Source organism: Carassius gibelio, chromosome B7, assembly GCF_023724105.1.
Source record: "Carassius gibelio isolate Cgi1373 ecotype wild population from Czech Republic chromosome B7, carGib1.2-hapl.c, whole genome shotgun sequence".
NCBI classification, from domain to species: Eukaryota; Metazoa; Chordata; class Actinopteri; order Cypriniformes; family Cyprinidae; genus Carassius; species Carassius gibelio.
The window spans coordinates 4067055-4093448 of NC_068402.1; the positions used below are offsets into that span (position 1 = coordinate 4067055).

Consider the following 26394-nt stretch of genomic DNA (forward strand, 5'->3'; position numbering starts at 1 on the left):
CATAGGATTAATGGTTTTTATTCTGTACAAACTGTATACTCTATGGCCCCACACCAACCATACACCTAACCCTTACCCTCACAGGAAACTTTGTGCATTTTTACTTTCTCAAAAAAACTCATTCTGTATGATTTATAAGTGTTTTGAAAAATGGGGACATGGGTTATGTCCTCATAAGTCACCCTCTCCTTGTAATACCTGTGTCATACCCATGTCATTATACAGAGTTGTGTCCTGATATATCACAAAAAAAAGAGCACACACACACACACACACACACACACACACACACACATACTGCACATGTGCATTGATTTCACATGCACGTTGAGCAAACGTCGGCCACATATTTCAGTGAAGAGAACTGACAAGCAGCAGCTTCTAATTTGTCATTAACAATTAAGGATATGGAGAAAAACACTGCAAGTATCGATAACAGTATTGTTTCTCCTGAAGCTTATCGGTACTCTGGTATCGACCCAATTATGAATCAGTCCAAAAAATGCAAGTTCTCTATACCCATCCCTAATGGTCACCCTACTTTAGATTACTCAGTAGTCCTGCATTCGTAGTTGGTGCAGAAATGTGTCAGATGAAACAATTAAAATGCAACTTTATAAAATGGTCCTAAATTGTTAATATATTAATGCTAGAAAGCCTGTGCATTGTGCCTGTGCAGCTCTCTCTCTCTCTCTCTCTGTATATTATTTATTTTTTCTAAAATAAACCATTATATTTCATAATTAAAATCTATTTTCACACTCATCTTGAGTGAGGGGTAGTGAGGGATAGTCAGAGAGATGCTGTCACACCCCTGGCCTGGACTCATTATGTGCGTTTTTGTCCCTGTGACTGAGTTTCTGTCTCCCGTGGTTGGTTAATTTGATTCCAGGTGTGTGTAGTTTCTTCTCCATGTGTTCCGGCAGCATAGCGTGACAGACGCCAGCTCTGGTGTGTTTTCTGGATTGTGTCATACTTTGTATAATAAATAAATTAATTAATTAACTGATATAAAAAAAAAAATTCTTTAAAAATCATGTTTTCAATTATCCCTGATAACAAAAAAGTTGGGACACTGTACAAATTGTGAGTAAAAAAAGGATTGGAATAATTAACAAGTCTCATAAACTTATATTTTATTCACAATAGAATATAGATAACATATCAAACTTTGAAAGTGAGAAATGTTAAAAATGGCATGCCAAATATTGGCTCATTTTTATTTTCATGAGAGCTACACATTGCAAAAAAGTTTGGACAGGTAGCAATAAGAGGCCGGAAAAGGACCAAGGCTCATTTAAAATGGACTGTGACAAAGTGGAAAACTGTTCATCTCTTTCAGGGAAGGCCTTGCATTTTTCAACATGACAATCCCAGACCACATACTGCATCAATTACTACATCACGGCTGCGTAGAAGAAGGATCCGGGTACTGAAATGGCCAGACTGCAGTCCAGATCTTACACCCATAGAAAACATTTGATGCATCATAAAGAGGAAGATGTGACAAAGAAGACCTAAGACAGTTGAGCAACTAGAAGCCTGTATTAGACAAGAATGGGACAACATTCCTATTCCTAAACTTGAGCAACTTGTCTCCTCAGTCCCCAGACGTTTGCAGACTGTTATAAAAAGAAGAGGGGATGTCACACAGTGGTAAACATGGCCTTGTCCCAACTTTCTTGAGATGTGTTGATGCCATAAAATTTAAAATCATCTTATTTTTCCCTTAAAATGATACATTTTCTCAGTTTAAACATTTGATATGTCATCTATGTTGTATGCTGAATAAAATATTGAAATTTGAAACTTCCATGTCATTGCATTCTGTTTTTATTCACAATTTGCACAGTGTCCCAACTCTTTTGGAATCGGTTTGTAATTTCCTATGCTGGGTCAAACTGACCCGGAGAAGACGATTAAGTATTATTATTATTGTTTGTTTACGAACTAAAAATCTTTTCATCTTTTTAAAGAGAGCCATCTTTTACATTTTCAATGGTGCCTGTAAATATAATAAGTGAATGTTGACTCCCAAGTAGAGACTAAGAAAAATAACTTTTATTAGAAAAATAAATTAACAATAGTAAACTACAACTTCTCCCTGAGGGGGAAAAAAGGGAAAAGAGGGGTACACACAATAAACTGACATCCACCTCCCTACAGCAAATATTTTAACAATTGACTTTTAACAAACTTCATCAAAGTAATTTTCTCCACAGTGGTGTTTTACATAACACAGAATGTCTCTCCGGTTTCTCTAGTGAAGGAAGCTGTTGAATGAACCACTTCTTTCTGAATCCAATTAGAGGTAACAGGCTGGACATTTGTGGATTCATTAATTAACCTGCAAAGAGGGATAGAGGAGGGAGTGAAAACAGGGAAAAGCAAAGTGAAACACAACAGGCAGGAAAAAGCACAGACCATGGCATCTCAACAATACACATGTATCACAAAAAAGAAACATAACCATACACAGTACATTCCAGTGGACATATTTCCAAAATGCCAAAATGAAAATAGGCTACTGTCATCATTTACTCATCCTCAAGTTATTCCAAGCCTGTATAAATCTTTTCCAGTTGAACATTAAAGAAGATACTTTGAAGAATATGGGTAACCAAAAGTTGCAGGTCCCCACTGGCTTACATCGTATGGAGAAGAAGAAAAAAAAAAATGCCATGGATGTCACCAACTGTTTTGTTACACATATTTTCAAATTATATTATTTTGTTCAGGAGAATTTAGGGTCCCCCTTTATATTTATATAATACTTTATATGTTTCCCTAATACATGTATACTTACGTAATAACTAGATGTGTACAGTACATAGCATGTAAACTGTGGTTGCATACTACGTACACATAGTTACTACAGTATGTAAGTACATAGGTATCAGGCAACTTAATTTAAAGTGGGACCAAATTTAGTTTAAATAATTTTTTGTCCAGAAATTTTGGTCCAGCCATGACGCATATGAATGCAATGATTTTCCCTTATTTTATGCACATTTTCTCAGTCTTGCTGGTTACAGGTCAACAAAACAATTGAGAAGTCAACTGTATGTCGATATAAACACCACTTAATGGTTTAAACCAGAAACCTAACAGTTTCATATAGCTGCTTATTATTTAATAAATATAGATATACAAATCTCCAAAGCAAGAAAGTAATGCTCAGAAAACAAGATGAATGGCTATAGGAGATTACTGGCCCTATTTACAGTAGTTCATTTGATCAGTCCACTTTATCTGTTACGGCTTATAAAGAATGCTACTTTATACATTGCAGACAAAAAATAACACTAACCATCTTTTCACTGTTAAACTGAAGCTATGACTTGCCAGGAATGAACTACTGTATGTGAGCACTAGAACATGTTTGTTGTTTGTGTAAAATCAGTCTTAATGGCTCATTTCGAGTTTTGTTTCTGTAGATGAATGAGCACGGTCCTTGTCAAATAAGTAAAGAAAAGGTAATAAGTGAATTCAAATCATGCTAATGAATAATTTTAAGACAGACAATCAATCAATCATCACAGACAAGAACTTACTCTGTTATGAGAGAAATCACCCAGTCTTTAGTAGGATCGAGACACATCTGTTCTTCCTCCATTGTAGCACTGTAAGAAACAGGTCAGAGTCAAAGTCTTCATTATCGTCTATTTACACTAATTACACTAATAGCCTGCCTTGTTGGCAGAGGATATTTACACTAACTCTACCCTCCATGTGTGGCTGGACTATAGGCAACATTACAAAATATGCTTAATAAACAACAGTAGCAGTGATGTAGGGAGTAAGACATAAAGCGGAAACTTTTGACACCATCAGCCCGAGTTCAAATCCCTTTTTGCCCTTTTTGTCCCAAAAAGGTGGCATCCATTTAATAATTTTAATAAAAAAAAAATTCATTTACACTCATTATACATTATAATGCATACTGGTTTATAATGTACTACAATACTGAGTTGGATATCTGCCACAATTTTCTCTAAGTATAATTGGCGCTTTTATTTTTTTTAATAGTGTCAATATAATCTATCACTATATGCACTTAGTGTAAATAGCCGCTGCCCTACTTGATTGTAATTTTTAGCACATTGTGTGGCAATGGTTAACAATGAAACACAGTTCTGTTGAAAAATTACTTCATTATTAAAGGAACAGTTCACCCAAAATATACATTCTGTCATGGACTTTAATTTACTTATTTAAATAGTACTTATATCTCAAGTAGTATCTTATACATCAAAAGCGACATTTTGTGATACTTCTACATACTTTTTAAATAGCTTGATGTTGATCACCATACAGGTGCATCTCAATAAATTAGAATGTCTTGGAAAAGGTCATTTATTTCAGTAATTCAACTCAAATTGTGAAATAAAAAATTAAATTCTGTGTGCACAAATTTCACAATTTGAGTTGAATTACTGAAATAAATTAACTTAATTCTAAATTCCACAACATTCTCATTTATTGAGATGCACCTGTATATGGCCAGTGCATGTTATGTTTTTTCTTTCTTAAGTGTTTTGTGTGTGTTTATAATTATAATTATCATATATACTTTTAACATTTTCAGTTTTTATGTGATGTGATTGTGATATGGTAACCCATACTCAGAATTAGTGCTCTGCTTTTTTCACATCGTAAGTATCATATGGAGAAATTATAGTCTATTTTATTTTGTGTTGTGTCTACCATGTGTGTATTTGGCACTGATTGTTTTTCCTTTTTTCCCTTTGATGTGGTGTTTTTTATTTTATTATGCACACTTTATTTTGGTGATTGTTTGATTATGATTTAGAACGTGGGGCCTCACTTCTTTCTAGGACATTTCCAAACTCCCTAAAAACTGCAGTTGTTAAGCCCCTCCTGAAAAAGAGCAATCTTGATAACATCATTTTGAGCAATTTTAGACCAATATCTAATCTTCCTTTCGTAGGCAAAATTATAGAAAATGTAGTTTTTAATCAGCTGAACAAATATTTAAACTCAAATGGATACCTGGACAGTTTTCAATCTGGTTTCCGACAGTATCACAGCACAGAGACAGCACTCATTAAGATAATAAATTATATTTGTTTAAATTCTGTCTCTGGCAAAATATCAGTGGTGGAATCGCTAGATCTCAGTGCTGTGTTTTACACTGTCGATCATAACATACAACTAGAGAGACTTTCCGGGATGGTACTCAGATGGTTCAGGTGGTTAAATAATTAGAAGGGAGAGACTATTATGTGAGTATAGGAGAGCATAAGTCTAAGTGGACGTCCATGACATGCGGAGTCCCACAAGGGTCAATTCTCGCACCGCTCTTGTTTAGCCTGTCAAATAATGAGAAATAACCAAATTGCCTATCACAGCTATACTGATGATACCCAGATTTACCTAGCCTTATCTCAAAATGACTACAGCCCCATTTACTCCCTCTGCCAATGTATTGATTAAATTAATAGTTGGATGAGCCAGAACTTTCTTCAGTTAAACAAGGAAAAAACTGAAGAGTGGGTATTACTGTTGTACCATGGTACAGTAGGTTTTTCTCTAGCCTTTTTCAATTTGATGGGAGCAACAGCTCCTAATCTATTAGAGAAGATAGTGCCCATGTTGCTAGTCATTTCGTCTAGTTCATTTGTATTAATGGGAACACAGAGCAGTTGAGATCAATCAGGCGGGTTATCAGTAGCCAGAGCAAGAAATACAATAGATTTATTTTGCATATCTCAAGTCATTGCATTTGGAAACATACATGAAGTTTTCATGGTGAATGCATACCTTGACTCTAGGGGTCAAACAACTAAAAATAAAGTCAGGAATCTTGGTGTGATTCTGGAGACATACGCTTGTTTCAGTAGTCATGTCAAAGCAGTAACTTAATCAGCATACTATCATTTAAAAAACATTGCAAGAATTAGATATTTTGTTTGCAGTCAAGACTTGGAGAAATTTGTTCATGCCTTTATCACCATCATTAGGAACGAGTCAGTTAGAAATACCAAGGGTTCACATAAAAAAAGGGTAGTCCGCCTTTAGTTACTATGCCGCCCACAGTTGGAATAAACTTCATGAAGAGATCAGATGTGCTAAAACATTAGCCACTTTTAAATCTAGACTCAAACTTATCTGTGTAGCTGTGCATTTATCGAATGAGCACTATTGTACGTATTCACTGTATTCAGTTTTATGTAGAATCATTTTCTATTTTTAACTGTTTAAAATAAATTTTAAATCAATGTTTCTATCATTTTCAAAGTTTTTAAATTACTTTGACATAAATGACATAATATGCATGCCAGGAGCAAGCTCCTCTAGAGGCGTGAGGCCTTGTGCAATCGCACACTTGGCACAGCCCTTGCGACAGTACTGCGCTGTCGTATATGGTGATCCAGAGCATCCCAAACATGCTCCATGGGTGATATGTCCGGTGAGTTTGCTGGCAATGCAAGAACAGCTTCCAGGAATTGTGTACAGATCCTTGCAACATGGGGCAGTACATTATCATGCTGCAACATGAGGCGATGGATGAATTGCACAACAATGGGCCTCAGGATCTCGTCACGGTATCTCTGTGCATTCAATTGATATGCCACACCTGTGAGATGTATGGATTATCTCTGCAAAGGAAAAGTGCTCACTAACACATATTTAGATAGATTTGTGAACAATATTTGAGAGAAATAGGCCTTTTGTGTACATAGAAAAATTATTAGATCTTTGAGTTCAGCTCATGAAAAATGGGGGCAAAAGTGATGATTTTTTTTTATTTTGTTCACTGTATAATAAACCTTGGATGATAATTTCTAAGAGAAGAGCATAGTAGAATCTGGCCAGAGTGTGGCAACTTTTTTTGAAGAAGCAGTAAAAAAAAAAAAAAAATAAATAAAGAGAGAGAGAGAACATTTTGAGTTGAAGTGCACATTAGGAGATGTGTGTGATTCTGAACTGTAGCTTTGCTAGGTTTAACACTCACATGATCTGCTCATTTTTGCACTGTGGTCCAGCAGGTATCACCCTCAGTGAGAGTATTTTTTCAACAGGAATGGGTGGCTCTGAATAGGTTTGAGAGCACTCACAGAGTAGATTTAAAAAAATGGGTGTACCTGCCATGAAAGAGAGAGTTGCTGTAAGAATAGCATGAAAGATTAATCAAAAAATGTCAAAAAGTGGGGTGAATGATTTTTAGTCTGCTTACCCTCTGTTGTGTACAAAAGTGCTTCTGGAAGGACTGTAGTCTTTCGTTTGTAAACCCTGTTTAAAAAAAATCATATAAGATTTATTAGAAATTCAGAGTTTTAGTCCAGCTGTCACTATCTCTAACTGGAGTGCCCATGAGCTCCGCTAGAGGGCACTACATCCCATACCATTGCCACTCATCCCAGACTCCATTTCCCATAACCCTTTGCCTATAAACTCGTTATCAGACTCCAGCCGTTCCTCTTCGGGAACTCGAGCTGCGTCGTAGCGCTTTTGGGGAACGCCTTTGGCAAGAACAACTCTGAATATCGTGTGCAATCAGTTCAATGGAAGAGCGTGACGTCACGGACGGGGTGACGTAGCGACCAGGAAGCTATAAAGGCACGTGCCACGCAGCTGGCCTCAGCTTCGCTTCTTTCAGCAAGCGCTCTGTGTGTGCATGTTCATAAGTCTGTCTTGTAAGTCTTATTTACTGTTGTCTGTCCAGTTCAGTAGACTAAAATGCCTAAGTCCAAAGCAAAGACTAGACATTTGAAGGGCGAAACCAAATCGCGCTATAAACTGTGTGTTCCTCCATGCCAGCGCTACATCACGGCTGGAGACACACATGATTTATGCTTGGTTTGCCTGGGGTCGAAGCACGCTGAGTCAGCTCTCGAGGTGAACGATTGCCAATGCGGACGCTTCGATCCCAGAGGGCTCTCTTCGAGGAGGGAGCCTTCGCCAGCGTTCCCCGCGGCTCTGGCCCCGCTTCTGCTGAGCCAGAGCGGCTGCTGCACTCGTGGGGTTCGCAGGTGGATCTGGCAGAGGGAATGGAGACGGGCCAGTCCTTACCTCCTTCCTCATCTGCTAGATCAGGCGCCCAAACCCTGGGATCAGAAGCACGCTCATTGGTTTCTTCCCCCCAGGGCGAGGGGTCGACACTCCACCTCTCTTCGTCTGATGAGGTGGATGTGGAGACAGTTGGTAGGGATTCGCCACCCATTTCGCCCCAGTATGAGGAGCTGCTGGAGGTGGTTACTCGCGCAGTCGAGAAGTTAAAAATAGACTGGCCCCCACAGAAAAAACATGAACCGCAGAGAAGTAAACTCAATGAGCGGTATCTCAGGCCCAGACAACCACCTCCAGCCCGGAGCCTTCCCTTTTTTCCCGACCTCCATGACGAAATAGCGAGGTCGTGGAAACACCCATATTCCACACGTCTCTTCGGCCCTGACTCACAATATTATGGAAACGTGACAGGGCTCGATGAGCGCGGTTACAGAGCGATGCCACGGGTCGAACAGACGCTTGCGGGCTATCTGTCACCCGGTTCGGCATCGTCTCTGAAGGCTCCGGCCTTGCCTACAAAAGCATTAAGAACAACATCAGCGTTAGTGGGCAAGGGCTATGTGGCAGCAGGTCAGGCAGGGGCGTGCCTTCACACCATGGCCGTCCTTCAAGCATATCAGGCCGACCTGCTGAGAGATGTAGACGAGGGAGAGGGGATCAAGTCCGACGATATTGCAGAACTTAGACGGACCGCTGATCTCTCCCTCCGCGCCACCAAAGAGACCGCTCGCGCGATTTAGCGGTCTATGGCAGCCTTGGTGGCCGCGGAGAGGCATTTATGGCTGAACCCGTCCCAAATAAAAGATCGTGACAGGTTCTGCCTCCTGGACGCCCCGCTCCAAGCCTCGGGCCTGTTCGGCGACACAGTCAATACTGTCGTCGACAGGTTCCAGGAGGCCCGTAAGCAGGCGGCGGCGTTCCAGAGTTTCCTCCCTCGTCGCTCTTGTGGGTTATCTGGACGGGAGATACTCACGCCACTAGCAGGCTCCTCATACCGTGAGGCTCAAAAGCAGAGCGTCGCCACTCATGCTCCCCCACGCCGGGACCGAGGGTCTAAGCGACGCTCTGAGTCGGGGGCTCCTAGATTAAAATCTGATCTTCGTACAGTTATCGAAGCTAGGAAGTCCTCGACAAAGAGGTCCTGACGCCAGTATCTCAGTGACCTCGAGGGTAGCCCCTACGGGGTCAGAGCGGTATCCACCTCGTTATACGGTGCCCGCCTCTCCCCGGTACCCTCTGGAGGCCGGTCTGCCAACCCTCCGAGGTGCACTGAGGCTGAGACCTCCAGTACGGTCCCGTATTCCCCCATGGGATTTGGTTGTGGTGTTAGAGGCTCTCTGCAAAGCTCCATTCGAGCCAATTCAAGAAATCTCAGACAGACATCTGACACTTAAGACTGCCCTATTACTGGCTATTACCTCTCTAAAGAGAGTTGGAGATCTTCAGGCCCTCTCGGTGGCCCCTAACTATCTAGACTTTGCCCCTGGTATGGCCAAAGCATTCTTATACCCTCGAGCGGGTTATGTTCCAAAGGTTCCCTCTGTCACACCACAACCTGTCGTACTGCAGGCCTTCTGTCCTCCTCCCTTTCGGGAGCCAGACCAGGTGAAGCTAAATTGTATGTGTCCAGTGCGAGCAATGGACGCATACATCCACAGAGCTGCCCTGTGGAGAAAGTCTGACCAATTGCTTGTATGCTATGGTCCTCCTAAAAAGGGTTCTCCTGCCTTTTAGCAGGTGTGTCCCTCTTGGACATCTGCAACGCTGCGGGGTGGTCCACGCCCTCTACATTCGCCAGATTTTACAATCTCGATATGCGAGCCGCTCCTGGCTCTTCTGTCCTCTCGTTCTAAGCTGTGCTCTTCGGATACACACTAGGCAGGGCCTTGGTAGTCTGGCAGCGTTGGCACATCGTTCCCCAAAAGCGCTACGACGCAGCTCGAGTTCCCGAAGAGGAACGTCCCTAGGTTACGTATGTAACCCTAGTTCCTCGAGGGAACGAGACGCTGCGTCGCCGAGCCATACTCCCGGCACCCCTGCCTGCGCTTGCTTCCCTACTCGAAGCTGAGGCCAGCAGCGTGGCACGTGCCTTTATAGCTTCCTGGTCGCTACGTCACCCCGTCCGTGACGTCACGCTCTTCCATTGAACTGATTGCACACGATATTCAGAGTTGTTCTTGCCAAAGGCGTTCCCCAAAAGCGCTACGACGCAGCGTCTCGTTCCCTCGAGGAACTAGGGTTACATACGTAACCTAGGGACGTTTCCTATCAGGAGGACTAAAAGTATTGCACCCACAGGCATGCAGGCACACACACACACACACACACACGTTTGTTTTTGTGAAAAGTGGGGACATCCCATAGGCGTAATGGTTTTTATATGTTTTCTTCCAAATATAAAACAACCCATTTTGTTTTAATTTAAAAAATATATAAAACATATGTGGTTTATATAATATGTGCACATACAGTATAGGCCTACTCTGATTATCTTCACTGTATAGCCTATAATAAAATTAAATATGACAGGCATGTGCGCTCCCTTTTATAATGTCAGTTTTAATTAACAATCTAGCCATTATAAAATAATTAGTATAAAATAAAAAGGCTTATGCAATAGGAAATAGATAAAAGCAAACAATTTGGTCAAATGTATGCAATAAAGTCAGCATTCTATTACGATTAATAAAAACATATTTTATTACACATAACTTTGTGCCCAGCCAAAAATTTATGACCTGGAAGAAATAATAGATTCATGAGACCAAAGATTGCCTGTAAGATTTACGCGAAACAAATGTTACCTCATGTTTAACCACTACAGAGACATCAGAGCCAGTGGAAGGTGAGACTGCTCTCAGCTGATACGTGAGCACTGAGCCTGTGATCGCCTGGATCTCATGTCTCCAAAATCAGTGAAGCAAATTTTCAGATGCACACTATCTTTAAAAAAAAAAAAAAAAAAAGGCAGATTTGAGTTTTAACCAAATACATTCTCACCTGAAATACTCTTTGAACTGCATTTCATGACACAAAAACAGTAATGTTTAGAAAATTATGCGGGTTTTCTCCATCACCATTAACACCCACTGTTTGGTGCGAAATGTATTGGATTTGAACTGTACTTTGCTAGATGTGAACTTTGAATTCGGACAGTACTTGGGTGATGACTGATGACATTTTACAAGTCATCAGGACATGAAAGGTTCAGTAGACTTTTTGCTTTAAATGAATGGTTATTGCCATGGTGTAAAGAACAGAAACTGCTCTTTGTTAATAATTGGTACCACTTTTTCACTTTCGATACCGATACAGATGCCGCTACTTTGGCAATTTGCCAATTCCAATATCAATCCAATATTTTTATTTTATTCTTGAACTAATACTAATAATAATTATAAAATAAATGGAAGCATTGCTCAGTTAGCCACCTAAAAACATCTCACTCAAATGGAGAACAAAAACTTATCCAATTTATAGTCCACAACAACAGTTGATTAAGAAAGACTTCCACCCTCAAACACTACAAAAATAAATAAAAATAAATGTACTTCAGTACTTAAAGGTACCAACAGGTTTAAAGTTATAACAATTTAAACAGCAGCATGGTTGGGGGGATGGGTAGGGTGTATAGCAAAAATTACAAAATGACCAAATAATATTTTTTAGAAATATCATGATTTTATCATGATTTTTTGTCATGTTGGTTTTTCTATTTTGCAAGCTGTTTGAGCATTATAGCCAAACTAATATCCCTATAATAAAGATAAAGCTTGTTACATTAAGGTAACAAAATATAAAAAAGTAAGGCGAATATTTAGGCCAAAGTGGGAGAATAGGTAAGTGCTCTGTTTTTTATATCTTCATGTACCCACAAAAAATAGTTTTAAACCTGAATGAGTTTTCTTCTTGTTCACTGTTTTGAAGAAGGTGGAAAACCAAACAGTTGCTGGTTCACAGTGGTTCCCAGAGTATTTGTCCCTACTATCAAAGTCAATGTAGACCAGCAACTGTATGATTATCAGCTTCTTCACAATATGTTCTTTTGTGTGCAGCACAAGAAAGACATTTTTGAAGAGTTTTTCATTTTCAGAAAAAAAAAAAGCCCACCGCATGCCACTGACAGCACTGCCACCCCTCGAAACATTTGCGTTGCAAATTTTACATTCAACCATTGGGAGATTTTTCCTCTTTAAGGTTAAAATACTTCCACACCGCTGACATGGCTATTCTGTAAGTTATAGCTGACTCTCTTACTCATGCGACTATAATTGGCTACTACTGTTATCATGTGACAGGCTGCGTGCTGAACATGGATGTCGCAGCAAGGGAAATTATTATATTCAAGCATTTAGGCAATGGTTTAAGCTAGATTTTCCCATGGTTTGTGTTGGATAGGTATCGGATCATATTTTTTTCTCCCCTCCGATCTAGCATTCTGGGCCAGTATCTGAACAACACCGATGTCGTGGATCGGATCGGGACATCCCTAAACAGGATACAGGTTTAACTAGTTCGAAATACTTATGCTTAATGTTACACTGTCAGATATGCAAAATAAATCTATTGTATTTCTTGCTCTGGCTACTGATAACCTCTTATAGGTCTTATAAAGCACAGTGTCTAGATTAACACATGACCAGATGCCACCTGATCTAAATATTGCCTCACAGTTTAATAGTAATGACTTTATGAATTTCTCCACTGATAAAACAGATAACATTAGAAATACAATAGATTCTACAGTGTCTAATATTTCAGCTTCATTCACCGCATCCAAAGATAAAATGCACTGCTATATAGGACAGGAAGAGCTAAATAAACTTATCCCTGCATCTAACCAACATCATATTATTAGATACTGTACCCACTAAATTACTGAAAGAATTGTTACATGTAGCAGAAGAACCGCTTCTCAATATTATTAACTTGTTGTTATTATTAGGTCACATCCCAAAACCATTCAAGGTGGCAGTTATTAATATGGTTGGGTACCAAAACCTGGTGCCAGGTACCTATGTAACCAGTATGAACATAACCGAATCAGAACACAGATTTCGGTGCCTCTTAACCAAATTCCTACCCCCACTCCTAAACCTAACCCTATCCATAATTGATTCATAAAACCAGTGGGAGATATCCGATTAACAAGAGTGTAGAAGCACATAAAACAGATAATTCCTGAAAAGTTATATCTCAATTCTGATTGGGTAATTTGAATGTTGTTCCAGGATCAACAAGGATGTTTTACTTTGTGAAATCACGCACACCGTCTTTCAGCACGCTCTTCAATCCGCAGACTGCGATGGAGCAGCGCCGACTCAAACAGAAACAGAGGACACAGTTTGTGTTTATTGATACATTATTGAAATATCTGTATCTGTGCAGTTCTTTGTCATAAATACAGTTTACAAAAGGTCAAAAAAAGAGCAATCGGTTTCCCATCTACTGTAAAGTTTTCACTCCGTTCTGCGCTCATCACACTACAGTGGTTTCCTCCAGTGATACTTTTTTGTTGTATTTTGTTGCTACTTTTTAAAGAATGACCATACTGTCATTCAAAGAACTGATTAAAGACAGTGACAGACAGGACTCATTTGAACGACAGAGATACAGTAGAAACATTATGTGTGGTTCTGTATTAAATAATGACTCCGATCATGAAATACATAAATTAGCCTTAGAGTAAGGGAAGCATACCTTGGGAAATGAGAGCATCCAAGGAGCATGTGAATGCTATGGATTTATTTTAAATATTTGTAATCCATCGGTTTTTGTGTTTTTTTTTTTATTTATTCATTATTATATTTTTTTAAGTATCGGTTCAGCCACTGTTTCGGAATTGGTACCATTTTAAAAGGATTAATATGGCACCAGTATTATAAAAAAAACCCACAGAAACAATCGATATCCAACCCTAGTAATTCTCTTTTTAAGAAACCACAAATAGATCCTAGTGAACTGGCAAATGACAGACCTTTTTCAAATCTTCCATTCATGTTAAAAATTTGTGCTCCTTCCTGCAAAAAACAAAAACAAACAAAAAAAGATCTCTATCAAGAATTTCAGTCAGGTTTCAGGTCCCACCATAGCACAGAAACTGTACTTGGTAAAAAATACTGCAAATCCAAGCTGATAATGAACATGTATTTGTGCAGCTTGTCAGTTAACAACAGCTCTGTGTAGTAACAGCTGATCTATGTGAAATCATGCACCTGATGGAATTTACCACTGATTAGATAACTGTCTTTACTGACGAGATCGCATTAATCATCGGCCGATATTTATCGTGCACCACTAGTCAATATGACTTGCTTCTTGCTTCAAATTAAGGCTGCATCTCATTGCTAGTTTAACTTGATCTGAGCACTGCATTTGACACCATAGATCATGACATTCTAATAGATCGATTACAAAACAGCTATTTAAGGACAGACTCTAAAATTGTTTAGGTCTTACCTCTCTGATCGCTACAACTTTGTTTATTTAAATGGGGGGTCATCTAATTTATCACCAGTAAAATATGGAGTGCCACAAGGATCTGTCATAGGTCTTCTGCTATTTTCTGTATACATGTTGCCCCTTGGTAATATATATAATAAATATGGGATTAGTTTCCACTTTTATGCCAATGATACTCAACTATATATCCCAACAAGACCAGACTTGTCCACTTCCATGTGTCCACTTCAGTCTAAGGCCGGTGACACACTGGCTGCGTGGCGTGAGCGCCGCGTGTCTGAAGCGTCCCAGAAGCGTGGCGGATTCTGTGTCTTTACACACCAGAAGCGTGCCTGACGCGGCGCTGGCGTGCTGCTGCTGTGGAGGGAGACTGTTGACCGACCAGGCTCATGTCTTCATTACAACAATATATACTTTTTTCTACACACCTACACCTACGCGCCTACTGATAAAGGACACCGTCAACAGTATTGAAGGCGAAATAGATTATGTTTGACAGGTGCAATATTTGAAAATCGATAATTATTATTATTATTTTTTTATTACATTTATATCTGAATTTATGTCAACCTATAGACTTTCAAATATCAAAATATCAGGAATTCATATGTATTTGTGTACAAAATGACATTTAAACACATTTTCCTATTATATTTAGCCTGGAAAAGCTTACAACACGCGCGCGTGTCGCGGTAAAAATAGGCGTCGGTTCTATTTCTAGCAAGCAAGCGTTTACCGCGCGGCTCGAGCCGCGCCTGAGACGCGCGTCTCACGCAGGCGGTCTGTATGCTCTAACCTGTTAACATGGGAGCCGAATTAAAAACCGACACGCCACGCGGCTGAGACGCTTGCGCCACACATCCAGTGTGTCACCGGCCTAAGAGTTTGATCCAGAAACCGCCTTAGTTCAGCAATCTGCTCCAGAGCTCTCTCCAGTGTATGAGTCTGATCCAGCATCCACTCAAGTCTATTAGTCCACTTCAGTTTCTCCCAAAGTGGCCACTTCCACTGCATAACCACCAGAGGTGGTGGAATCTGCTGCAGAACCTTCAGAGGTGGCGGTGATGTCCGCTTCGGCTCATCTCAAGGCATGGGCACACATTTACAAACGACTGCCTGTGTACTCTCTGCCTGTCCTGCCCTGTTTATGGAGGCCATCTGTGAACTCACTGCCTTTCCATTTTTGAACTCTCAGTCTGTCCTGTTACAAAAAAGGAGGTTGATTCTGAATTCTGTGACTGTCCTGGCCAAGAATGCATGTCCTAAACTCTTGGTTTATCCTGTAATGACCAAGGGGCTTGTTTCTGATCTCTCTTAGAGTCCTGTTATGGTCAAAAATTTCTGTTTGTCCTGCAACGTCCAGGGAGATTTTTCCTGAACTCTCTGTTTTTGATTCATTGTTGCCTGCCCTGCCCTTTGCCTCTCTTGGGGATTACTTTTTTGTCTGTTATTGTATTTTGGAGTTTGATCCTGTCTGTCCTGACTACGTTCTAGTGGAATAAAGCCTGGCTCTTTAATGCCCAATTCTCTGTCATGCTCCCTTTCATTAAACAAGCCATGACGCATATGAATGCAAAATGTATCTCTCATTTTATGCACATATTCTCTTACTGGTTACAAGCCAAGAAAACAACTATAAAATCAACTGAAAGTCAATATTAACAACCCTTAAGGGTTTAAACCTGAAACCTAACAGCTTTCTTATAGCTGCTTAATTTTAAATTAACATAGACTTTTGACTTGGAAAGATGTAATCAAAATATGCAAATCTCAAAATCAAGACAGTAACACTCAGAATACAAGGGGAATGTCTAGAGGGTATTGTATTGTCCCTATTTGCAGAAGTTCTTTTAGTCAATTCACTGTCTCGGTTATGGCTTCAAAGGAATGCAACTTTGTCCTTCTAAGAACTGGGTCACTACTCAGTCTCATTTAAATTTTTAGTTATGTTAAGTAATGAGCACTGTCTGTGTCAAATAAATATATATAAATAAAAGTTTTCATTAGCATCATTAGAATTCACTTAAGACAGATAATCAATCATCACTTACAAGAACTTACTCTTTCTCGAGAGAAATCACCCAGTCGTCTGATGGATCGAGACACAGCCATCCTTCCTTCATTGTAGCACTGTAAGAACAAATCAAAGTCAAAGTCGAAGTGTTCACCCAAAATTAAAATTCTGTCATTTAACTTATTTAATTTACTTGTGTAAATTGTATATCCCCAGAACAAATGGATTCTACGGCATGTCAAAAATGACATTTTGTGATACTTCTGCATTGAATAGTTTGATGTTGCCATTTAAACTGTCATTATGGACGAGCATGTTTTTTTATATCTTCATTTGTGTATGAGATAATATATACTTGTAGTTTTTATTCTTACTGTGTAACATACAATCAAAGTTTAATATGCAAGGGCTGAACTACCTCTTAACTCCTATGTTTCTGTCACACTGTGGTGAGTACACAGAGTAGCTTGCGCTCTTGGTACAAGTAACAACAGTCTGACAACGGACAGAGAAACACAGGGAATTATAAAGGGAAGAAATTAGAAGAACATGGAGATCAGGTGGCGAACAATTAAGGTTAACAACGGAGAAACAAGGAGGGCGGGGAAAAACTCAAATCAAACAGGTAGACGCAGTGAGCTGTCAAACCATCCAAACACACACACACACACACACACACAAACACGTTCACAACCCCAAAAGGCAGGTGATTAGCCCCGAGCCCCGACAGTACCCCCACCACCCCCCCACCCAGGAGCAGGGGCCTACCTCGATGGGTTTGACAAGACAAACAGAAACAATCTTCAAGGACAGGGCTAAGCAGACAGGATAGCCTCTTCAGATGGCTGACAACTCGTAGGCGCATCCTCCGAGGGACTTGTCAGAAGCAGCAGATAGCTGGTCTGGTATGATCTCAGTGGTCGCAACTTCTAGCAGGAACAACCACCGTGGGCTTGACAAGACAAACAGAAACACATCTCCATGGGCATGACCCAACTGGCAAAGATGACCTCAGAGGACATAACCGGACCGACAGGAACATTTTACTTGACTATAACTTGACAGGCAGGAACACCATTTAAGGCCATGACCCAACTGGCAGGAATGACCTCTGTAGGTCTGAGGTAGCCCAGATGTGACCGGTAGGAATGACACTTGAGGACTTGACAAGACAGGAACAATCTTTATGGCCAAACAGACAAAGTAGGTAGGGACAACCTCTGAAGGTGGGATCTCTGGACACTTGACAACATCTGTGGACATGACCGGAGTGATCACTGGACACTTGATAACATCTGTGGACATGACAGGAGTAATCTCTGGGGACTTGACAACATCTGTGGACATGACAGGAGTGATCTTTGGGGACTTGACAATGTCTGTAAACTAAACAGGCATTAGGATCGCCATCGTAAACAAGCAGATTGTTGGCATGGGGTTCGGAATAGTGGGACATACCGGTGTGAAGAAAGGACCCCCATCTTGTCGCCTATCGCTGGAGGCTATCCACCCGTGTGAGGAGTTCGGAAACTCGCGCACTAAGAGCGTCCACATCCTGCACGATGGTGTTGAGCTGGATGGCAAGCTGACCCATCAAAACTCCCTGCTGTACGAGAGCCAAGCGAAGTGGATCAGATCTATGAAGTTATTTTTGATTCAAAACAACTGAACACCTGTGGCAGTGCGATTTGTAGTTGTAGAGAAAAGCCACACATGTGTATCAGTAAATTTGAAGTCACAGAGAGAAATGTTTTAAGAGTTGCAAACCTGTAGACTTTTTTCTCTCCCACAAACACAACACAACAGTTACACCTTCTCAAATTCTTCATTGCAGGTGCACAAATCCTATTCTACAAAATCACACATTTAGAAACTCGTACGTATGGAAGTTCTAAGCGGCCATGCATTATAATTTTTTACCTTTTTGTTTTCTCGTTATAGCGACTTAATTTTCTTGTTATCTCAGTCGTTTTCTCGTTATAACTTATTTTTCTCGTTATCTCGACATAACGAAGTTCGTTTTCTCGTTATAACGACATGACAGTTTTACTGTTGCTATAGTAACGAACTCAACTTTGACAGGCATCTGATGGAAAGCCATGCAGGCGCTCTTACTGTAGCCTATGTTTCAGCAAATTTTGCTTTGCCTAGGTAATAACGTCTACAATACTGTACATAAATAAAGGCTTGATCAATCACTGTTGATTTTTCCAGAGACAGTACAACGAACGTTTTGTTTTTTGTAATTAACATGTTTAAATGGCAACACCGCGCCATTAGAGCTGCTTGGATTAAACTCACTTTTAATTTTCCCTTAATTTGAAATAAAATTATATATAATTTGTAATTTGTAGTATTTATTATTTGATGTGGCAGATATCGGGTGTGTTACAAGCTTCTGTTTTAAAAGAGCGTTCATGTGTACGTGTAGTGTATGTGTGTTTGGAAAAAAAACATTACAACATTACAGAACAAAACTGAATTAAATTAGCCTATGGATTTTACATATACATCACATTTCTCATCAATATGGTTAACAACAAAGATTAGTAATAAGGAAAAGAAGCACATCCTACATCATTAAATCCGTCCTACTGTAGATAAACAGAATACAGTGATGTCAACCTTGGTTTTGATAAGCAGTTATTTTATGACACAGAACGCGTTGGTGAAACTCATGCATCTAGCAGGAACTTAATACACAAAATATTCATATTGATTCAAGCATTTAACATTTATGAATTAATTAAATGTCATTAATGAACATAACTGCACAAATTATAGCGATCACGAGGAAGGTCCGCGTACAGTAAAGTGGATGGTATACAACACCCCATCAGTTATATTCAGGTCTATAGTGCCACCTGCTGGCGCAGTTTTGTCACTTCTTAGAGAAAACTAAGTTGTTATAACGAGAAAACGAACTTCATTATGTCGAGAAAACGAGAAAATTAGGTCGTTATAACGAGAAAACAAGAAGAAAAAAAATTATAATGCATGGCCGCTTAGAACTTCCGTACGTACGCTCACATTTTTGAAACAATTGCTGCAGTGAATGTGGTGCAAAACGCATTTACACACCCGCATCAAGAAATGTGAAGTCGTGGAGAAATGTTGAACATCCGCAAATCAGTACGTGAATTCATCAAATGAGAGTTGCACACTTGTAGAATATTTTCTCAGAAATGTCTTGTATATTTTTCTAACACAAACACAAAGTACATAACTACAGCTGCTTGAATCTGCAGCGATGAATCTCAAACACAGTTTTTCGCTTTCAAGTGACAAGTTTCGCGCTCTCCCTTTTGCACTGAGATATTTGGTTCAAAAGTGATTTGTGCATCTGTAGAGGTAGTGGGCGGGACTATTTAGAAATTACAGAATTTCGTCTGTGTTTGCGAAATGATTGAATCGCGGAATGAAGAATATGACGGGAGAGATGAGATGAGTGTGCAGGGGGGTAACTATGACTGAGGAATACAGTGCCAGCCGCCGCGCTCCCGCTCCCGCTCTGGCCACTCTCACGGCCGTTATGAATAATTTATAATGGGCCATCATGAAAATTCATCAACCGGCCGAAAAGTCGGGAAAAGTCCCGATCGTCCCGATTGCCACTGCGCCCCTGCACACACAAAAACATTCACAACCCCAAAAGGCAGGTGATTAGCCCAGAGCCCCGACAACTTCTACGTATTGTAGAAACTTAATTTTCTGTAAAGTTGCTTTGCAATGATTTGTATTGTAAAAAGTGTTACCCAAATAAAATTTAATTACATTGAATAAATTGAATAGTAAAGACTATGAAAATATGGACCAGCGAAACAGAGCAGGATTTACAAGCTTGTTTTGACCTCACTGATTGGAGTGTTTTTGAAGCTGCTACCAGAGATCTGGATGAAAGAGACTGTACATCCCATATTAATTTTTGTGAGGATATATGCATTCCTACCAGGACTTATTTTACATTCAACAATGATAAGCCATGGTTTATTGTAAAACTCAGACATCTTCGTAAGGTCAAAAAGGATGCCTACAGAAATGGGGAAAGAGACTTGTACAATCAGGACAGGAACACACTGTACAAAGAGATTAGAGTGGCTAAAAGGACCAATGCTAAAAAGTTGGAAGACCAATTTAATTCCAATGACTCAACTTCAGTGTGGAAAGGGCTGAGGAAGTTTATCCTGCCACAGGATCTGTGGAAACAGTTCTATTCAGCCATCGAGTCTGTCCTGTGTACTTCAATAACTGTCTGGTTTGGCTTCAAAATTGGACATCAGAAGACTACAGAGAACGTCTTGGTTACGTATGTAACCCTCATTCCCTGAAGGAGGGAATGGAGACGTTACAAATGGGGATCTCGCCCGAGAGCCCAATCACCTTCAAGTGGTACAAAACGAGCCAATGGTACACAAAGTACCTTGGTCTGCGGGATTTGCATCGCGAGCTCCGCCCTGCAGAGCGGGTATATAAGGAGCAACGTGAGCAACTCGCATTCAAGTCTTCGCTGAGGAGCCGAATCAGTAACCTGGCCGTTCAGCGGAACAGCGATGTGGCAAGGGGACGTAACGTCTCCGTTCCCTCCTTCAGGGAACGAGGGTTACATACTTAACCGAGACGTTCCCTTTCAGCCAGTCACGTTCGACGTCACGAATGGGGTCCCTTACAAAACGCCACATGGCTGTCTTCCAGCAACCCGTGTGAGTGATAGCACCCTGTCGGGAGGCCAGCACGAGTGAGGGCCTATAGCTCACACAGAATACACTGGGTAGCATATTCCAGCTGGACATATGCTAGCAGGCTGCCTGCCTGTGGGAGGACTTAGAGAAGGCAGGTATCTACCAAGGTGGTGATACATAAGAACTCTGAGGTACCCAGCCCGCAGGGTGGAAGTTTCAACGACAGAGCTGGCAAGGGGCTTGCCAAGGGAAAGACACATGCTGTGGAGAGACTTACTGTGGACATACACACATGGGATTACCCAGAAAAGGGGAATCACAACACATGGATGCACCTAGTCCCTCATAGGGCTGACCAAGGGGCATGTACGCAAGTGTTGGACATCAACAGTGCTGAAGGGACCCAGGGTTCTGACTGAGGAACTCACCTAAGGGGAATAGCTCACGCATCCAGTCCGCGGAGTGGAATGGCGCAGCAAGCGGATTGACGAGTACCCGGGAGGACACGGGTTCTACACGGAGATTATAAAATCTCGCGAATGTGTTAGGTGTCGCCCAGCCCGCAGCTCTACAGATGTCTGCTAGCGAGGCGCCATGCGCCAGCGCCCAGGAGGAAGCTACGGTCCTAGTTGAGTGAGCTCTCACCCCTAGGGGCATGGCAGGTCTTGAGCCTGATAAGCCAGGACAATAGCATCCACTATCCAGTGGGATAACCTCTGGTTGGAGACAGCCTTTCCCTTCTGCTGGCCTCCATAACAGACAAAGAGGTGTTCTGAGGTCCTAAGGCACAGAGTTCTGTCCACGTAGGTGTGGAGCGCACGTACTGGACAGAGCAGCGCCAGGGCTGGGTCTGCCTCCTCCAGGGGGCAGCACTTGCAAGTTCACCACCTGATCCCTTTCTCTCCGCTGCCCGGGAAAGCACGGCCGTCAGCTCAGGATCAGACTCGGACAACGCTGGCACTCCCGAGGGAGCCAACGCAGCCAAATCCTCATCTCCTGAGGACTCAAGCCCGTCTTGTGATGCAGCGTATGTGAGGGGGGTGTGGCCAGAGGAGGTTGGCTCGTCGGGGAAGCCCAAACAGTAACCCTCAGATCACCCTGGCCACCAGCCAAAGTAGCCCTCTTACGAGAAGAAGAGCTAGAACGGGGTGTGGCAGAGGGGACTCTATACCTTTTAAGGTAATCGAGTCTAGATCTCAACGCCGAGATGGTCATGTCCCCGCAATGAGAACATGAGCCATCCACGAAAGCCGTCTCAGCGTGCTGGAAGCCCAGACACGTGACACAGCGATCTTGACCGTCACGAGGAGCAATGTATCGACCGTACCCAGAAACACACGGGCGAAATTACATCTTTAAAAAGACGCAAATTGCCTTGTATCTCTTTTGTGAAAGAAATTTGCTCTTTCAGAGGTGTTGAAGCGCTCAAGGGAACGCGGGAGCTGTCGCAGGAAACCCAGACGAACCGCTGAATCGCGCAGTCACACCAACACCAGCTCTTGCTTGTAACACTCCGGTGATTGCAGCAAGCGATGTGCTCGGCTCCAAAGCGAAAGCTGTTCCAGGTCAACAATCTTCATTGGCCCTGTCACCCATAATTTAAAGAAAAGAAAAAGACTAGAGAGACAAGAAATATAATTGTGAAACCCAAGTTATGATATAAAGACCAATAAAAAAAGCAAAACTGGTGGCTAAAGTGAGTGAAGACTTTTAGTCCACACTGAGGTAACGGTCTCTAGGCTACTTGTTGAAGAAAACTTTTAACTATTTAATTATATAACTTCTGTAAAATGTAAACGATTGCACATTTTATTTGTACAAAGACGCACGTGTATTTTGTTAAATGTTTGCGTCTGCTTTTAATTTTATTTATTACCTGAAGTATCATTCATACTGGCCAACTGAACAGAAATGTATACATTTATTGTATAGTGTGAAGTATTAAATTTGCTAAATGATTAAATAAAACTCGAAAAAAAACTGAAGATGTGTAACCAAAAAAAAAAAAAAAAAAAAGGTTACCACACTGACTTGCGGTCAACACTTGGGCCAAATACAGAATATACATCCTGTTATTAGACACGTGGTTAAGTGCAAAGACCCCAAGTATGGGTCAAGTATCAGTAGAGCCCCTGAAGCTTTAAAGCAATGTATCGAGCAAGCAGCATAATGTCCAGTGAAGCACCATATCAGTCATGTATTGGTTTCACAGAGAAAAAAAAACAACAATTAAATGTATAATTTTATTAAGCAAGGATGCAATAAATAGATCAACAGTGATAGTAAAGGCATTTATAATTCAAATAAAAATTCTGCCTTGGTGAGCATTAGTGACTTTATTTAAAAATAATAAATTGCAATTATTCCAAATGTTTGGCCTTAGTATGTCTTATTTTAATTTATTTTTTATTATACATTTTTATTTTTATTAAGAAAATGAAAATGGCAAATGTTGCCTTGGCAACTAGCTGAAAGTTAAAAAGTTTGTTGAAGTTTAAGGTTAATTATTTCACATTTAAATTTTTATTTTACTTAACTATAATTAACCTGGGATGATGATTACTAAGAGAAGAGCATTGTGGAATCTTGTCAGAGGGTGGTGTCTCTTTTGACGAAGCAGTAAAAAACAGGAGAACATTTTGAGTGGTAGTGCACAGTAGTGGTAGGCTACGTGTCTGATTTTGAACTGTAGCTTTGCTAAGTTTCACACTCACATAATCTGCTCATTTTTGCAGTGTGGTCCCGCAGGAATCAAGCTCAATGAGAGTATTTTTTCAGCAGGAATCGGTGGCTCTGAATGGGTTTGAAGGCACACACAGTGTAGATTTAAACGAATGGGTGTACCTGCCGTGACAGAGAGAGTTGCTGTAAGATTAACATAAAAGATTAATAAAAAATGTCTGAAAATTTGATGAATGATTCTTAGTCTGCTTACCCTCCGTTGTGGACAGAAGTGCATCTGAATGGACTGTAGTCTTTTTTTTGTTAAGCCTGTTTAAAAATCCCATCGATATTTAGTCAAAATCATTTTAGATTAGAAATTAACTGAGTTTTAGTCCAGCTGTCACTATCTCTAGCTGGAATGCCTATACCTTCGCCACTTGTCCCAGACTCCTTTTCCCATAACCCTCTGCCTAGGAACTTGTTATGAGACTCCAGCCTTTTACACCCACCCACACACACACACACACACACACACACACACAAACAGCCTTGCTTTTGGCTCCTCACTTTGTTGTCTTGCTCCCTTCATTACAAAATCACCTGGCATACCTGGATCCAGCAGCTTTTTGAGCTATCCAGGCCAACCACGTTGACCAGCCACTACATCTTTTCAGCAAGGAGTCTTATCTATTGAGGAGTGTATGCACCAGTTCTGTGAGTTGTCTTACCAAGTGCTACTTGATGAAACACTTTTAGTTTTGTACTCGTCGAGTCTGTGAAGTCATGGTTTCCTGGAGGGGAGTTCAAAATGTTCTTTGAGAGACTTTAAGGACTATGCTCTTTTGTTACGTGGTTCTCCCTTCACTGTGGGAGGAGTAGGATCCCTTCCCAAATGACTACCAACCCAGAAACTTTTTACAAGATGGCTTCTATCATAGAGTTTTTTTCCCAAGATGGCCACCAGCTCAGAGTCTCTTCCTAAGATGGCTGCTATCTCAGAGTATCATCCCATCATGGCCACAGTTCCAGAGTCTTGTGCTGTCATGGCCACCATTACAGATTCTCGTCCCATCATGGCTGCCTTTTCAGAATCCTGTCCTCTCATAGCAGCTGTTTCAGAATCTTGACCGGTTATATTGGTCATGCCTAGAACCACCAAGACAGTCCCGAGGCATTCAAGACTGGCATCCAGAGTGGAGGACCAACTGTTGGGGTCAGTGTGAGCTGCTGGCATTCTGGTGAATTCAGCACTCTCAAGCGATGCAGTTTCCCCAGAGGAGGCAACACACACCGCCACAGTTTCCCTAAAGATAGCAGCTTCCACTGCAGAACCTCTCGAGGCAGTGGCACCCACTCTAGTCCCTGATTCCACCCCAGAGAGTCAAAAATTTACTCCTGATCATCTGCAAGTTTCTTCTATGAGAATGTTCTAGTTCCAGAGTTTAGCACAGAGAGGGCTTCTGTTCCCAAATTCAATGTTTGTTTCCACCCCTGACCTCGGTCTTCTGTCTACGTCAGCCTCTAAACAAATCTTAGTGCTCGCTCCAGCGCCTGAGTCTACTGAAGGCTCCTACCCCTAATGATTAATTCAGCTCCTGACTACAGCACAAAGATGGCTCTATTCCAAGAATCCACTCCAGAGCCCTCTTCAACCCATGTGTCTGCTTCAGTGTCCACTTCGATGTGTCCATTTAAGTCTATGAGTTTGATCAAGAACCCACTCTAGTTCAGGAATCCACTCCAGATCCCTCTCCCGTCTATGAGTCTGATCCAGCATCCACACAAGAATGCTCAGTCTTTCCTGCTTTGGCTAAGAAGCCCATTTCTGAACTCTCAGCCTGTCGTGGCCTGGAAGGCTGATCTCTCTGTTTTTGATTGATGGCTGTCTGCCCTGACCTTTGCCTGTCTCGTGGATTACGCTTTGTTCTCTGCCTTGTATATTATTGTTTTCTGGTGTTTAACCCTGCCTGTTCTGACTATGCTCTATGGGAATAAAGCCATGCTCTTGAATGCCCAGTTCATTGTCATGCTTTTTTCATTACACCAGCCATGATGCATATGAATGCAATGTTTATTTCTCATTTTAGGCAAATATTCTCAGACTTGCTGGTTACAAGCCAACAAAACTAGGAAGTCAACTGAAAATCAATATACTCAGCCCTTATATGTTTAAACCAGAAACATAACAGCTTTCATATAGCTGCTTAATTTTAAATAAACATAGACTTTTGAGTTGGACAAATGTAATGAAAAAAATGCAAATCTCTAAATCAAGAAAGTAACACTCAGAATAGAAGAACAATGTCTAGAGCCCCCTTCCTCAAATCTTGCCCTGGAGGTCCAATGCGCTGTAGAGTTTAGTTCCAACCCTGATCAAAGTCACCTGCCTCTGATTTTCTAATGATCCCAAATACATTGATTGTAATTGATTAGCATGCTCATGCGTGTTTGATTAGGGTTAGAGCTAAACTCTGCAGGAAAGTGGATCTCGAGGTCAATATTTGAGGATCCCTGGTCTAGAGGGTATTGTAGGGTATTGTA

The 26394-nt window shown here is 41.0% G+C and overlaps 1 protein-coding gene across 1 annotated transcript; it reads right to left on the bottom strand.

Annotated features, from left to right (window-relative positions):
- Positions 1-1285: 1285 nt before the first annotated feature.
- Positions 1286-24916, bottom strand: LOC127961437 (uncharacterized). Its single transcript, XM_052560520.1, has 7 exons — positions 24125-24916; positions 23904-24033; positions 16558-16626; positions 7202-7257; positions 6980-7109; positions 3555-3623; positions 1286-2347 (listed from the first exon to the last, which is right to left on the bottom strand). Exons 1-7 carry the CDS (start codon positions 24195-24197, stop codon positions 2230-2232), a joined length of 645 nt encoding a protein of 214 aa, XP_052416480.1. The 5' UTR covers positions 24198-24916; the 3' UTR covers positions 1286-2229.
- Between the last annotated feature and the right edge of the window lie 1478 nt (positions 24917-26394).

Excerpts from the sequence above, each read along its gene's own strand:
- LOC127961437 (XM_052560520.1), bottom strand. The coding sequence starts at position 24,197 with ATGGGATTTTTAAACAGGCTTAACAAAAAAAAGACTACAGTCCATTCA. Across the intron at positions 3,624-6,979 it reads TGCAAAAATGAGCAGATCAT|TGCTACAATGGAGGAAGAAC; the intron begins GTGAGTGTTAAA and ends TGTTTCTTACAG. Across the intron at positions 2,348-3,554 it reads GTGATTTCTCTCATAACAGA|GTTAATTAATGAATCCACAA; the intron begins GTAAGTTCTTGT and ends CCCTCTTTGCAG.